The sequence below is a fragment of the Macadamia integrifolia genome, chromosome 2 (genome assembly GCF_013358625.1).
Source record: "Macadamia integrifolia cultivar HAES 741 chromosome 2, SCU_Mint_v3, whole genome shotgun sequence".
NCBI lineage: Eukaryota > Viridiplantae > Streptophyta > Magnoliopsida > Proteales > Proteaceae > Macadamia > Macadamia integrifolia.
This window is the reverse complement of record NC_056558.1, coordinates 27,537,576-27,553,598: the sequence shown is the minus strand read 5'-3', so window position 1 is coordinate 27,553,598 and position 16,023 is coordinate 27,537,576. Positions and strand designations below refer to the sequence as shown.

The 16,023-nt window shown below is 37.2% G+C and overlaps 1 protein-coding gene across 3 annotated transcripts; it reads left to right on the top strand.

Moving 5' to 3' along the window:
* Positions 1-1,938: 1,938 nt before the first annotated feature.
* On the top strand, positions 1,939-15,223 carry LOC122062482 (ABC transporter I family member 11, chloroplastic). Of its 3 annotated transcripts, none has more exons than XM_042626133.1 (10): positions 1,939-2,226; positions 2,307-2,367; positions 4,641-4,720; positions 5,200-5,251; positions 5,336-5,469; positions 11,068-11,182; positions 11,295-11,381; positions 11,482-11,530; positions 12,049-12,133; positions 15,123-15,223. In XM_042626133.1, the coding sequence occupies exons 1-10, from the start codon at positions 2,141-2,143 to the stop codon at positions 15,199-15,201; spliced, it is 828 nt and encodes a 275-aa protein (XP_042482067.1). In that variant the 5' UTR covers positions 1,939-2,140; the 3' UTR covers positions 15,202-15,223. The 3 variants fall into 3 exon arrangements, with proteins under 3 accessions (XP_042482067.1, XP_042482072.1, XP_042482078.1); XM_042626138.1 differs by having other exon boundaries at positions 1,940-2,226; positions 2,310-2,367; XM_042626144.1 differs by lacking the exons at positions 1,939-2,226; positions 2,307-2,367; positions 4,641-4,720 and adding an exon at positions 4,727-5,112.
* The last annotated feature ends 800 nt before the right edge of the window (positions 15,224-16,023 follow it).

Genomic DNA, 16,023 nt, shown 5'->3' with positions numbered 1-16,023 from the left:
GCTTTTACTAGTATATATATATAGTAGGCAAGAAAACAAAAGGATGCAGATAAGTGCTTAAACTTAGCACAATACACAAGTGTTGTCAGTAAATAAATTAAACACACATGATAAACAACCAACGTTCATTGTACGAAACATTAAGATTCTACTACCACCCAAACATTAATCAAATTCACTAGTATTGAATACCAGACAATAAATCTCTGTAACTTTTTCACTTACATATAGGGAGAAGCACAAGGTTAATATAAAAGAACTAGCATACAAGAGAAGCAAGTAGCACACATTGCATATATGATAGGCAAACACAATAAGTGATAACTAGCTACAGCAAATCAAATAAACAAGGTGATGCAATAGTTGGCTACACAATTATACATGCAATATCAACGTAAAAACTGAAACTATGGGCATCCCTTACGACTCAGGCAACTCAGGCCCCTGAAGCTCTTGGTTAGATAAACATTCCACTGAAAAACTAGCGTGCAATAGAAAGTGCCCAGGGTAATGACTCAGCAGTGAAAATGCGACGTTGGGTGCTACAACTAACCAGGTAGGTAATGGGGTTGCTGGGTAAGTGTCGGGTTAAGCCGGTGGGGTAGGGTAACATAAACATTTTCAAGACCAAACATATTAGCGCAAGTAAATGTGCCCTTTTGTGGTCCAATGATCTATTCCATTCCTAAAGACATATAAGGTGTTCAATTTATAAACTCAAATATCATTGACGATGTTTTTTGTTTAGAAGGTGTGCCTCGATGCAATGGTAAGGTTGCTTCGTTATAACCAGAAATAACTTCTTTACAAAAATTGTGGGATAAGCTTGTATATATATATGCCTCTCCTCAAACCTTGTAGTAGTGAGAGCCTCATGCATGAGGTATGGCTATTGCCATCAAATACACACATGAAATGATTGGATTTAACATTGTTGAAAGGAAAAGAAATAAAAAAGAGTGCTAATCTCAAAGGGTAAAAACATAAGATTATAAATTGTTTGACACCTGAAAGGGTGTTAATAAAAAAATTCCCCTCTTTAATTCTAGTTCGCATATTTTTATTCTTTCATTTTAACTTTTTCTTTATTATTCCCTTCTTGCTTTCTTCTTGGATGAGAAAAATGAAAGCCCTTGGATGATTTGAGAGTCTAGATCCAGCTCTCCATACATATAGTTTCATACATGACAACACGTTTTATGAGCGTGATTTTTTATATTTCATCGCCTTCGTAAGCAATTTGATTTCAAAAGTAATTACATCATGTACATTTTCACTCTATATTTTTAAGAAAAATAACTTCATCTAAGAGCGTGGCCAATGCCACCAATTCCATTTGTCCATCTATCCTCCCCATGTGAAAAGATGATTATGCCCCCTTAGCTGTGTTTGGTAGCCAAGAGAATTGTATTATTTTATTAGTTTAAGAATTCCCATTATATTTGGTAAATATTATGAACTAAGAGAAAATTAATTTTTTGAATTTCAAAATTTGCGTGAGGAATGGTGAAGTTTTTCTGTACTGCCAAAAAAAAAAAAGTCGTCTAGAATACAAGAAAACCCAAGAAAATATAAAAACTTTTATTTTCTTTTCTTGGTAGCCTATCAGACATAATCTTTTTTCATTTTCTTTCCATTTCATTTTATTTCTATTTTTTTTTTCTTCTCTTTTCTATTTATTTATTTTTTTTCATTTCTTTTATTTTCTTCTCTTGACTACCAAACACAACCTTAATTTTTTGAACAAAAAGATAGACATATGGAGCACTTGTGTAGGTCACGCTCTCAGATAGAGTACTACCCATATTTTTATGTGAAGTATTTATTCACTTTTGTCAAAAAAAGAAAAAAAAAAAAAAAAAAAAAAAAAAAAAAAATTTCTTCAAATGAATTGAACCTTGCCTTAAACCCACTGGGGCCTCAACCTTTTAAAGGCCTTTCGGAATCAGCCCATTTATGCATACGACGGAATACGGAACATCGTAGCCCCAACATCACTGAATCCCACTTTGTCATCTGTAAGTAGCCGTTTGAGGTTGGGTTTACTGTTTAGACGCTGTTCGTTACTGGTGTTCGCATCAGTGGTGACTGGTGAGAGGATTTTTTTGTTCGGATCAGAGAGCGAGAGAGAGACTTCAAAATGGGTACTCTGTTCTCACCACTCCCGTTGGCTTCGAAATTGCTCGAGCCTTATTCGATTACAGTCTCAGTCAAATCAGATTCCAGGCAATTTTCCCTCGTTCAGTGATCACTCTATTTCTGAGTATTATTTTCAGTTCACATAACTGATTTAATTTCTTCGACAGCAGTTCGCGTCTCAGAAACTCCAAAGCATTGAGAGTCTCCTGCGATTACTGTTGTATCGAAGTAAGTGTCGCCATCCTTCTGTTCGTACTTATAAATTCTTCAATTCCTTTTTCCTTTAGTGTGCTTCTTAGTAGATTCTCAGTTCCACGCCAAAGTTTTGTTTTCTAGCTATAGTTCCGACAACTAACGTTGGTTGATGTCCCAAAACATCAATGCTGGAGGTGTTTGATCAAATTTCCCACAGAAACTTTTTGATAATTCATTAGTTGGGTTCGCTAGTTAACTAGTTTTTCGAGTTAACCGTCTCATTTTGATAAGTATCTACGACACTGGCCTCGTCGGTGACATTACTTGCTGGAAAAACCCAATACTTTCCGTGTTCCTTTAAACTTCCGCACTGATTAATCGTTATAAGGCTTTAAAAGCCAAGCTATGCTGACCGCCAATGCAATTGGTACCATAGACTTTAGGAAAGTCTAAGTCTTAAATGGAAGAACTAGTCACCCGTTATGTGCTGTTTGGTTGAAAACGGCCGCACTTACTCCTACAGAAAGTCAGACCATGAGAGGAATCAATTTCACACAATTGATTACTTTTTGGGCCAATTGAGCAGAAATTCTGATGGCTATACACCTCAGGAGTTTAAATTTATGGGAAGATTCTTGGTTAGGGACTCTTTATCCGGGTCTTGCTAGAATGTAAACCTTGGTGCATTTATGTTTCTTGGGCCTGCCCTCTATGCTCCTGCCTTCAATGAGTGTTGCTTCTTCTTTCTCTTGTTTTTCATTCATTTTGGTTCTGCCTTTCTTAATAATTTTTTTACTCTTACTGGTTAAGATTTAATACTGATGAAAAGAGAATGCCAGAGCTGGCTATGAAGCATTTTGGAATTTCAGGAACTGAAGCTTGAGGTCTGAATTTCTGTAACTGATTTTCATGAAACTCTGGTCTTTTTTATTACTCTTACTATTGAGTTTGTCTCAAATTCTTGACCCATTTTGAAGAATGACCCCATCGACTGCGACCGCGACCAGATGGATCGACCCACGACTTGGAGAAGTATATAATGTACTATCGTCTTGTTGAACAAGCAGTTGTAATTTGGGGGTTTTTCGAGCTAGGATTTCAGAACGAGTTTTCTCGCCACTGTTTGGGTGTAATTTCTCTTCTACATAGTGAAACATCTTCTTCGCCCGAGGACGTAGCACGTCACATCGGTGTGTGAACCTCATTAAATCTCTGTGTTGTGGAGGTCTATGTTTGTTAATTTTCGTATTTGTTGGTGTTTGCTATAGTAATTACTATTATTATTAATCAAAGAAATTTGATTAAGAGGCCTGCAAAAACCGGAAAATATTTGTTGGCTACAACCCCTGTTGCAGAAGTAGAAGGAAAAGGAGCAGGGGAGACGGAGACTTCGTAAATAACTTCCTACCCAGCAAACTGAAGATTCAATATTTTCATGAAAGAAGGTATCATAAGGGAATTATTTGACGGGTGCCCTACCCCCATTTTGCAACCTGTTTAACATAGGATGGAGGAAATGAAGAAAAAATTTCCTATCATCTGCAGGTCTATTCTACTTAATAATATGTCAAGTTTGGAGTTTATATTCTTCTTATAAGCTCCTACACATATCAAGGGGGAAAAAGAAAAGAAAAGATTGATTCTTGGTATCAGAGGAAAACTTGAATATGGTAGATGACTACAGTTTGGCTGAGTTTTCAACTACTGCCTGGTTGGAACTGAAACGAAAAGAGCTTGACTATAATTGATTAATTTGTTTTTTTTTTTTTGAGGGACCTTGAATGACATCATGGAACTATACAAAATGAGTTTCTGGTTAATTTGTTTGCGTGAGGACCTGAGCTTCATGATCAAACCATACAAATATGAGTTGCTGCAAATTTGATTCCTTTCTGTACTATCTACTCGACCCTAGCCTTTTCATTTGCTGGTCATATTTATCTTTTGTGGCAGCTGATGTTGACATGGTGGAGACACCATCTTTATGACCTAACAACTACCATTAGTGCTAATTAGGCCAGTATTAATTTTATAAGAATTTGGTTATCTTCCTTTTGATAAATTCCGCAAGACAGTGCACAAGATGTCATGATAAATACGTTTTGAAGAACTCAGTTCAGAATGTAGGTTTCCCTTTTATCATCCGCTTTAATACTGTTTTACATTCTTAATTGGAGCAACTGACTTTCAGTATTATTTAACTGTTTTTTTTTTTTTTTTTTTTTTTTACTATTAAAATTTTCTCATGGGAGTTTAGAACTAAAAGTGCTGGGACATCCTCTAACAATTTAGTTTGTTTCTTTAAGGTTAGGGATGTTAGTTATCGACCCCCTGGAACCCAGTACAACCTTTTGAATGGAGTTAGTCTTTCCCTTCCTGAGAAAAGGTATGTCTGACTCTGATTTGTTAATTAGAAATGCTATTTATTTATTTTATTCAAGGATCCTAGCCAGCTAGATCACAAGGGATGGTCTACGAGAAGCATATATTGGCACTAGGGGCAAGTGTGGGTACCAATTTCTGCTTTGGTAGTACATAAATGGATTTTTGATGGTACCGAGGTAACCTTGTCATGGAAGTGTCAACTTATTCTGTTCCTGTTGTGTTTTAGTTTTATCATCCAAAAGAATATGATGGATTGATGTGTTATTTGATTTAGTTCAGCTTTTAGCATGGCATGTCTCTTAGGTGGGACCTGTGGAACCCCTCCTTTTGTTCCATATTCACTATGGTCATAGATGCGCCATTGGTAGTCTCTTCTTACAGTCTGCCCAATGGGTACCTAGAATTCATATTTTATCATGTAGATATTTCATAGGAAAGGCAAGCTAATCATTATGAGCTTACTTGTGCTGATTGTGGCAGTTTTGGATTGGTGTTTGGACGAAGTGGAAGTGGAAAAACAACTCTCTTGCAGGCCTGTCTCTCTTTCTTGGTCTCCTTCTATTTCATGTCATACACATTAAGAAATTTGCTAAAGTTCCTTGTTTGTTCCCCCTAGCTTCTTGCTGGGTTAAACAAACCAACATCGGGGTCCATATGTCTTCAAAGATATGGAAGTGATGGGCAGCCAAATCAGCTACCTGAATTATTACCTCCAGAGAGAGTTGGCATTGTTTTTCAGTTTCCTGAGAGGTATGAATAATAAACTGGCTTCTAGTGAATCTTTAAATGATAGAAACTACTGTTTAAAAAGAACATCTTCCTTAAATTAGATGCTATTCTAATCATTGTGTGCCACTTTTTATTATTTGCGATTATAGATACTAGATAGATGCACTTTACTGAAAATTGTAATTCTTTGAGTGTATCTTTAAGAAGTACTGATTTAATTTATTATTTTTTTGGCCCTTCAAATCAAAAAGGAATTTTCATGGCAATGGAGGTTGGGGATGCTTTTTTTTTTTTTTTTTTGTTGGGGGGTGGGGTGGGAAGAAAGAAAGAAGAGAAGTTTTAGAAGTTAGTCCATTCCATTCCTTAGCTTGGAGTTTGAATGATCCAGATGGACTTGTGAATCCAGCCTCATGGACATGCCAAAACTTTTCTAAATGCACATCATAGATAGACATGCATTAAAAAGGGCATTGGGGTTCAGTTAGGTGGGGGCAGGGGTTTGGACTTGTGTAAGAAATGGTTTGACCTTTGAAATATTCACAATGGTAATAAGAACCCAACATATCTTTCTACTACTTGCTCATGGTTCTCTTGAATTAAATGTGATCTTTTTTGTGACAAATTCAACGTCCCTTGTTGCTTGCAATTATGTTTGTAGAACATGTTTGTACAAGCGTAAAATGTGAAAGGATGTACCATTCTACATTAGCATGCACTTAATTAAAGAAGAAATGGGAAATGGATCTGTTAAGAGTTTGAGCAAGTGGAAGTATCAAGGGATGACATGCGGTGTAGGTAAGCTGAAACAGCTGGGATTTTGATTGAGCCTCAAATTGGGTCCTTTCTTGGGTATGCGCCTAAAGTTGGTGCCTCTTGTTCCCTTGGATACGGGTCATGCATATAGTCCATTTTGGCAGTGGATTTCCTCTTGACCCATTGCAGGATTGTCTCAAGTCTTTTTTCACTAGGGACCCACGATAATTGAAGAGAGATTTGAAATATGGGGAATTTGTGAACTTTTTTACTAAGGCCCATTTGGTTAGAAGTGAAGGGAATAAACAGAAAAAAAAAAAAAAAAAAAGTAAAGTGAAGTAGAGTGAAATGAAAAGAAATTATAAAAGAAACTTTCAAATTGTGGTATATGGTTGGAGAAAGCATTGATGGAAGGCGATATTACAAATTTACGACTTTTGGGCCCTACAACATAGAGAAAGTAGGAGGTTTTTTTTTTTTTTTTTGTGATATTTTGGTTGAAAAGTGATGTAAATTTCAATTACCATGTTTATTATGGATTTTGAGTTGTTTACACAATTACTCCTGGAAGCTATTAGAAACTTTCCATTTCGCTCTTCTAAATTTGTTTCAATTTTACTTCACTTAACTCCACTTCCAACCAAATGGGGCCATCAGCCATGTGGATCTGTTTGGTTAGATTTTATGTGAAGTGAAGTGAAGTGAAATAAAGTTTTTTCGTCAGTAAAACTGAAATGAGCTAGTGATGAAAGGAGTCAAAAGTGCATCTCTCCCAAAAAAAAAAAAAAAAAAAAAAAAAATAAATAAATAAGAAAGGGGGGGGGGTGCAAAAGTGGAACTACATCAACAGTTTTTTGTGTACAAGACCAATTTCTATATGTTTAATTGTGATGCACAATTTTGTTTGCTTCACTTCCCCCTGGGTTGGTATTATTTCAGCTAAAATAACCATAATTTGTTTCTTGCAGAAAGACAATTGGAATTTCGCCTTCTGTTTTCCTTATGTTGTAGTCCCCACATGTTCTCTTACCATTTTATATGATGACATCAACTTTACTTCCAAAAACAAACACCCCCTTAAAAATTTATTTTATATATGATGACATCACTTTACAAATGAAATTTCATTTTATGTCTTTCACTTCACTTCACATCTAATCAAATGGGGCCTTAGGGTATTAGTCATTTTGGAGATTTAGTATAGTCTCTTCTAATTTAAATCTTGTTGGTTAAGTTTTCTTCTTTTTGGATGGATGTCAAAGATAAACATTTATTTGTATCAAGGATTTCTTCCCTTGCTAAATAAGTAAGGATTTTTAAAATCTGGATGGCCAGCAACATCTTAGCTGCTCAATCAATGAGGCTGCAATCAGAGAGTTATTATTTACCCATGCATGAAGGGAATTTAATTTTTGAGTGGCATCCTTTTGACTTTCTCTAATGCAAATATCTTGCTCGAAATCTTGTTTTCTCGCCGAGATTTTGGTTAATTTCTTGGTTTTTACTCGACTCGACTCGACCAAGTCACATGATGTTTTAAACCCCATTTCGATGAGATTTCTCTCATTTCTCGCTAGATATCACCTTTCTCGTCCTGTGTGAAGAAAACCCAATAAGACTTTGTGTTTTGGTGCTTCTTCTTGCCATCTCACCTCTACAGTAGAGATTATCGACTTCAACACTTGGAGATTGAAGATTGACACTTTTTGATGTCTTTTATTGCCTTTGTGCTTATAAAGTTGTTTTACACTTATACTTGAATTACACATGTTATAAAAGTACTAGATATTGTGTGGAATAGCCTAAGGTAGACCTACAACATAGACTACCAACCTATGTCTGAAGTCAAAGTACATGTTGGCTTTGATTTTTAAAAATCTGATGTTTCCACTGTGTTTAGAAAGCCTAAAATAGGCTAGATGAGCAGTTTGAGGGGCTAACTTGGCCATATGGCCACTGAAACCCATCCTTGAGTTTTCCCAAGTTGTCCTGTCCAAGAACACATGGTTTCTCCAAGATTTCGCCAGAACTCGGTTTTTGGCCTTTGTAAAACCGAGACCTCGAACCTTGCATATAGTACATGCAATAATTTCAAAGCCAAAGACTGTCCTGTATAATTTCTGCAAAACTGTATTTCCAAATAAGGAGGTCGTAGATCCTGTAGATTCAATATGTTAATGGTTAATGCCACAACGGTCTATCCCCTATGATGCATTTTTTGGAGATGAAGATGTGTGGTATATGCTTCACCATCTTGATTGTACAATGCATATAGTTCTTTTAATTTTGTGCAGCTTACACTTTATGTCAATGTGATGAGCATGGCGTAGGTGGATAATACTTGTATTAAGGATTGTAACCCGGTGCAGTGGTGGTATGGTCTTGTTCAACGGAGGCCTGGAGATGCCCCAGTAAAGAGGACTGATATGATGACAATTGAGTGAGCTAAAAGATCTAAGGCCAGGCCTAAAGTGACCATAGGAGAAGTTGTGATGAATGGCATGCAAAGTCTAGGTCTTGTCCCTGGCATGGCCTCGGATAGAGCATATTGGAGGGCCATGATCCATGTAGCCGACCCATAGTTGTCAAGGCGTCGCAGCCTTGGCGTCCAGGTGGTTTGCCTGGAGCCTACGCGACTGTTGCCTTGTTGCATTGTATGCTGACTAATATTTTTTGCCCTTATTTATGCTAAATACCATTTAGTTAAATGTTTTTATATTTTGTTATTTCATTTACTTAAGATATTATTCATAAATAAGAAAATACCCATTTGAATCCAATAAAAATAGTTTAAAAATCAAATTCCAAAAGGATAAAAAGTCAACCCACCGGTCTAAGAACAAAAATTGGATTGTTGGTTGAAGGGTGATTTTCAACTTTCGAATGCTAAAAACCAAAAGTTCGGTAAAATAATCTTTTGTTTTGATGTCAATAAAATTATTTCCATTCAGGCGATTAACAACATTCGCACATTTTAAAATAAGTTTGACCAGAATATAACTTTGTCATAACAACTCAGATTTAAGTAATCTTAGACTTGTTGGAAAACTAGTTTTGTGTTATACCTTATACAAAATGTCTCATCTAAGAATAAAATCATTTGACCAATAAAAAATATTATAGAAGGAGAGCATTTCTCTAAATGTCAATAATTTATGTTGATTTTTTATGACTTGATGTGAGCGTGACTATGTTGATTTCTATGACTTGATGTTACTTAATGTTGATTAGTTTTTTATGTCATAGGGTATATATTATAACATACAAAATAACTTTAGAAAAAAAAAAAACACGAGCGATTTGATCGCCATGGCAATGCCATAGCGGGCGATTCACTGTCAAATCGATTAGCCACCCCTCCACCGCCTTGGGTCGCCATGACACCTTGACAACAATGAGCCGACCGCATCTAGCTGAGTTTCTCCTACCTTGTTGGGTTGTGCCCCTTTCGTCTTAATTTCATCTTTCATCTCTATGCCATGCTTCTTTATCTTTTCCTTTTTCATATTTTCTTCATTTTTCCTTTTATGTTTGGACCCCATTTTTCCTGACTTTGTTTTGTATGGATCCATGTAGCCGACCCCATTAAGTTGGGACTAACTTGGTGCAGTCCTACTTTTGTAGGGTCGTAGGACAGGTGGATCAGGGTCAGTCTTAACTTGTGGCATTTTTTTGCATGAAGTGTTCACCCTCAGGCTCAAACCACATCTTCATACTGCAACCAGAGTTTTTTCCATCTCATCAAAGTCATGGTCGCTATACAATACATGGGAGAGCTCAACCATTTTTTTTTTTGGGTGGGGGGGTTGGAGCTGGGATGCAAGGGGCATGGAGGTAATTTCCAAAGGGAAGGGAGAGAGAATGACACAGGATGGGCACCTCAGCAGCGTGCCCAGCCTTTTCCCATAATACATTTACTATGATATGTTAGGAATCCAATCCTTCATTAGTATCTAATTGTTGTGCCACCTTTGATTTTCTAAGGGATCTAAAAACACACCATTCAAAACATACATAAGAGTATCCGTTTTGTCTTTGTGATTCTATATTTAAGGACTTAAACTCAGTGATTTAAAACTGGAAACACCAGGATCAGGTCAGATAACACCAATTTTCATCCCATCCCAAGTTGATCGGCAAAGTATTGGTGGTGAACAGAAATACACCTGTACAAAGGATTTTTTTTCCTGGGGGGGTGGTCAATATTGTGTTGGTGGAGTTTTGCTGACCTGAGTTGATTTATAGGGGGTTCTTTAATATAGAGACTAGACTTTCTGAAAAGCTACTGTTCACTGGACTTTCTTTTAAATAATACAGAATTGCGAAATTATTCACATCACTTGAAAGCTTAAGTAGGTTTGTGCTCTCCCCATGACCTAATAGTTGGGACTCAAAGTTAAGCCCATAATAATCAAAACCAACTAAAAATGAAAGCCCAGTAATTAGCCCATACCCTACTAATGACAGACAAGTTATGGTTCTAGTTTGTCGCTGCATCATAATTGAGTAATGTTGTATACATTTTACCACTTTTTTTTTTCTCCCCCCACCCTCCACCCAAAAAAAGAAGCAGGATGATGTGGCAGTTACTTTTCATCCATTTTGGAATCTGGTAAGTGGTAACTCATTCTTCTAAGGGGGTTCCTGCATGCATTTCAGACTTATTTCATGCTATGAAGTGATCAAGTTTTTGTTGTGTTTCCTTAAATTTGTTTCATTTGAGAATGGGATGAAACCTGTTTATAAATTCATTAGATAGTTTTTTATTTCCTTTAGAGTTTTGACCAACATCTGGTTCCTTTTGATTTTTTTTTTTATTTTATGTTTTTCTTTGTAAACTTATCATTATTATATGTTTTGAAATAGGTATTTCCTGGCAGACACAGTACTTGATGAAGTTACATTTGGGTGGCCAAGGCAGAAGGGAGGCTTTCCGTTGAAGGAACAGCTTGCTTTGAGACTCCAAACAGCAATTAATTGGGTAATTATACTCAAGATGGTTGAACATGGTGTTATTTGATATTGATCCGAAACCTCATCCCGTTTCTCTGAATGGAAACCCTATTTCTTTTTCCATTTTTTTCAAATTATAGGTTGGACTCAGTGGGATATCATTGGATGAAGATCCTCACTCTCTAAGTGGTGGTTATAAGCGTCGTCTTGCCCTGGCAATTCAATTGGTAAGAATCATATTTTGACAAGCCAAGGAGTAATAAAATGATGCTTGTACCATTAGTGGCATTAAGGTAGTATTTTGATCTGAGATTTTTTCCCCTTTAGGTACAAATCCCAGACTTGTTGGTGTTGGATGAGCCTCTTGCTGGTCTAGGTATGCATTTTATGATTTCCAATCCTGGACTTCTGGGTTCCAAAAGGAACGGAAAAATGAAGTTTTATGACCAATGGGAGGATCAACCGTCAAACCTGTTTCTTGACACATCTGTTGACTAGTCAACGGTTTATTTGACTGGGCTGGTTGAACCGGTGCACCCATCAGTCATTTGTATAATCATATGTCCTTCAGTAAGTGTTTGAACCCCAATCTCCAAATAAGACTTGGATTTTATATATTACATCTTATTCTGTATCACAAATTATCCATGCTCCTAAATATATATATTTAATATATGTATGTGAGTTAAGACGAAACTGTTTGCTCTGGTGGTTGACTCATGGGTTGACCCAGCAACCACCTCCTTGTACTCAAGGTGGAGTAGGGGATAGGCCGGTTTCCATAACTCTGCAATTGATGCCCCCCTTCCTTTTCGTTTGAAATTTTGGTAACAAGATTTATATTTGGGAGTAATTTACCTAATCAATGATTTGCATTTGCTAATTTGGGATCAGATTGGAAGGCTCGTACAGATGTTGTAAAGTTGCTAAAGCACCTAAAGAAGAAGCTAACTATACTCGTTGTTAGCCATGATCTCAAGTAAGTCTTATCCCTTTCAACCAAGTTCATCCACTTCCAAAGTATTTTGATCTTGCTATGTTGGCCAAAATTGTTAAATTAGTGCAAATAGTTTTAGGCTTCTAGCAGTGCAGTTGTGGCCACTTCAGTTTTACCTGGGTATGGTTATAGTTATTGAGTTCGCATATTATATGAATATCTGAACGTCTAATTTAATAAAACATGTTTTTCCGTATAATTACGTAGGTACGGTAAAAAAAACACTATTTTGAATGAAGGACATATTATACATGAAAATATGCATATTATTCATTTAATTGAAAAAAAAAAAACGTAAAACCCCAAATTCCTCTAACCCTCGCCCTTCCTGATCCCAAATTCCAAATCGCAAAACCCCTAATTTCCCTAACCCTTACTGTCTTCTTCTTCGTCCTCGTTCCTGGATGAGATCAGTGGTGGCCAGCGTGTGAGTGAGTTTCCGTCTAAGGCTTCTCGAGCTTCAGAAATGAGATTCGTCATGTTCTTGGATCTAATTCTTTCTCAGGAGCGATACTGATTTATCCCCTCTTTCACAATTAGTGCTCCTGAGTTCAAATAATAGTGGATTCTCTGGTCCTTGTCCATGGAGAACCCTGGACCATTGCTCATCTCTGCCTCTACTTGCCATTGTCGTTGCCACTGCTCATTGTTGCTGCTTCTTCAAACGTTTATGAGTGAGAAAGAGAATGAGAGAGTGTGCAAAGAAAGAACAGGAGTAGGGTTGTGAATGACATATAAAATGGCATCAATGGGTATCCATTGCAATCAAATTCCATTTATGTCTTGATAGTTTAACGTTGTCCCATAAATATGGTTCCATCAACTGGCTTTTGGACTTACATTTTGTTTTTCTGAGTAAAGATCAGTCCTTTGATAGACCTAACTTATACTTGTGTTACAGGGCCCTAGCACATGAGCATTTTCTCTGGGTTTATAGTTTAAATATTGGAGTAAAGCTGAACCGCTTTAATGTTTGTCCCAGTTTCACCCTAGTGATCCATTTTGACCAAGTGATGAGTAAAACAATGGAAAAGAATTCAATGATACCATAAAAGCATGGGAGATTATAATTTAGTTGCAAACAATCAATTTAGTGTATTCTGAATACCAGATTAAACCTGTATTTTTGCTCCCAGATTTTTACAAAGAAACCATATTAAACACGTACTATCATTGTCGTACATGTTTTATTGAGCCGATTTTTGAAAAATATTATTACCCATAGTCTGTTTAATTGCTGTATCCGTTCCCGTATTATTGTTGTTCCCGAACTTTCTTACTATGGGTATGGTACAAGTCAACTGCACTTAAATAGGCCTTATCCCAAATAAATGGAGAATAAATGGAGTCGGCTACATGTATCATGTTTCGTGATTCCTTGTATTCAAAGGCAAATTTGTTGTCAACCCTCGTCCATTCATGTCTTTGCTTACTTATTTCAAAGTCAATTTTTGTTCTTACTCTTTAGCTAGTTTTACCTGGGTATGGTGTCGGTACATAATATCTGGGTGGCCTGCAGCTGCATGTCAACTTCCATAAATCTCAGCATGGGTTTGTGAGGTGAGGAGGGGGAAAGTGTTAGTATTCTTGACAATGGATCCCTTCTCATGACACTGTCTATGAGGGTAAAGCACACAAACATGTTTTGCTGAGCATCTTCAGGATGTTATTAGTAAAGTGCCATGTGCTTTTGAGGAAGTAACTTGCGTGGCAAACTCTTATATCTTGTAAAACAGACTTCCACTGACATCAAATGCTGTATCTGTGCGAGCCAAATGATGGTCTGTTTTATTTCACTAGGACTGAGTCTTTTGCTTCCATATTTTTAATGATTCTATTGTTACTAAGGTACAAAATGGAGCATGTATGACCAAACCCCAAGGAGGTAGCGGAGTTGGCAAGGGACCTTCGCCTCAGGAAGCATGTGGTTCTGAGTTCGATTCCTCTTACCTCCTTGGGGCCACTCACACGGCGCTGTTTAGTGCTCTTCATTGCTTTTGGTGAAATTTGAATGGTATACCCATCGTTAGCAAAAAAAAAAAAAAAAAAAAGAAGAGCATGTATGATCCTGTATTTGTCTTCATTCACATCCATTCCATTCAAGGATTTAAGGCTCAAACTCGAGGATCAGATTGGCCACTGCTGATCACAAGTCAAATCGCCATCTAGGTCCAAACTTGGGCGAAATATGCCTGTATCAGCAGAATCATAAAGGGGTTCAGATCCTCTCAAGCCACGCTGAGTGCCCAGCCCTGTCTGAAGGGTGGGAGCCCCTTGGGGTGCTCGCCCAGGTGCTGGGGTGCGTGCGCTGGATGCTCCCAGCCGTTAGTTGGGGCTTGGCTCCCAGTGTGGCTGGAGAGGATCTGAATCCATCATAAAGAGGGGTGTTGAATCAACTTGGATTGGCGGTGGCTGATATGGTGATACCAAGTCAACTCGGCAATATGGCTGTTTCAATCTTGACCCAAAATTTATGACTCCATTTTATTTGGGTTTGTACCTTAAAGTTAGATCCATTTTTTAAGTTCAAGGTGAATTTTGGGTCAGTGGCTTGAAACTCATTGTATCTGGATCCAGGTCCTGTGTAGGTGGATATTGGCATATTGCACATGTCCCATAAGCCTTACATCCCCACACCGCCCCCCCCTGCGCGAGGGAGGAAAAAAACAGCATGAGTTCATAGGAATAACCCATTTGGATCTTGTGTTGGATATAGATCTTGAAGCGCAAACCTATTTGGATCAAGTTCCGGATAGACCATAACTTTGGATCTGGATCTGAGTCATCCGATCCATTTCATGCCTTAACTCGTGTGCTCTTGCACCTCTACAAACCTGATGAAGAGAAACACGAATATAAGAATTTTAGAAGATTGACATCTCATAATCTAGTAAGTAGTCCCTCAATACATGTTCTTTCCCAAATTGGCATTATGAATCTGATGTTGATTTTGGCTGGTTTGGTCTTTCAGCGAGTTATCATCTTTGGTGGATCATTCATGGAGGATGGAAATGGGTGGGGTCCTAAAGGAAGAGCCTCTACCAGTTTAGTTCTGGCACTATAATACTAGAGGTAATTCACCAACATACTGACTCTTTCTGCAAAGTTTTAGCTTTACTGTCAAATAACTTTTTCAATATTTCTACTCTTTACATGTTCTAGTTTTCCTCTGACAAATTTCCAAAGGATTCGGGAGAAGATGAATACTATGGTCCAAAATACGTTCTCTTCTTGTGGCATCATTTATGAACAGAAATATGTTGTATGGTTTCATACATTCAATCTTGTTGATATGAATATTCAAGTAATCAAGCAAACAGAGGCTAATCTGTTTGGAACCTTATGGTTAGCTGCCGGTTAAATGGAATCGACCATGCATTATACAAAGACAGCTGATTCATTTAATATCAGGGATAGTTGTGACATTTTGAATGGTGCTTCAAATAACTGTTTACATGTTTACTATCTAGAAGGGATACTTGAAACATGATACTGGCTACTTGCTTATTGCTACAGACAAAAGAAAGCGGAGGCGTGGCTTGTGGTTTCATCTTGCAGTGGAAAAATTTAGACGAGAGGAGAAAAATACTACTAGCATGAACTAGTTATTATCTTGCACTACTATTTCTGAGCCAGCCATTTCAGGTGGTTTCAAGAAAGTTTGGAAATTTAAGGTAAGATATTTGGAACTTCTGGTAACCCATGGTTTAATGATGTTACATGGACTATACAAGACCATTAATTTATGTGATATCTAGGGTGTTTGTAAATAAAACCATCAAATAATTGAATTCATTTTTACTGTCTAGGGAGCTTACATGAAGCTTTACTATATTCAGAACTTGTTTACTAACAAAGAGAAAACAGAGGCA

Bases quoted from the DNA above. Each gene is read 5' to 3' on its own strand.
- LOC122062482 (XM_042626133.1), top strand. From the start codon at position 2,141: ATGGGTACTCTGTTCTCACCACTCCCGTTGGCTTCGAAATTGCTCGAG. The intron at 5,252-5,335 runs GCCTGTCTCTCT...TGTTCCCCCTAG, and splicing joins GAAAAACAACTCTCTTGCAG to CTTCTTGCTGGGTTAAACAA. The intron at 5,470-11,067 runs GTATGAATAATA...GTTTTGAAATAG, and splicing joins GTTTTTCAGTTTCCTGAGAG to GTATTTCCTGGCAGACACAG.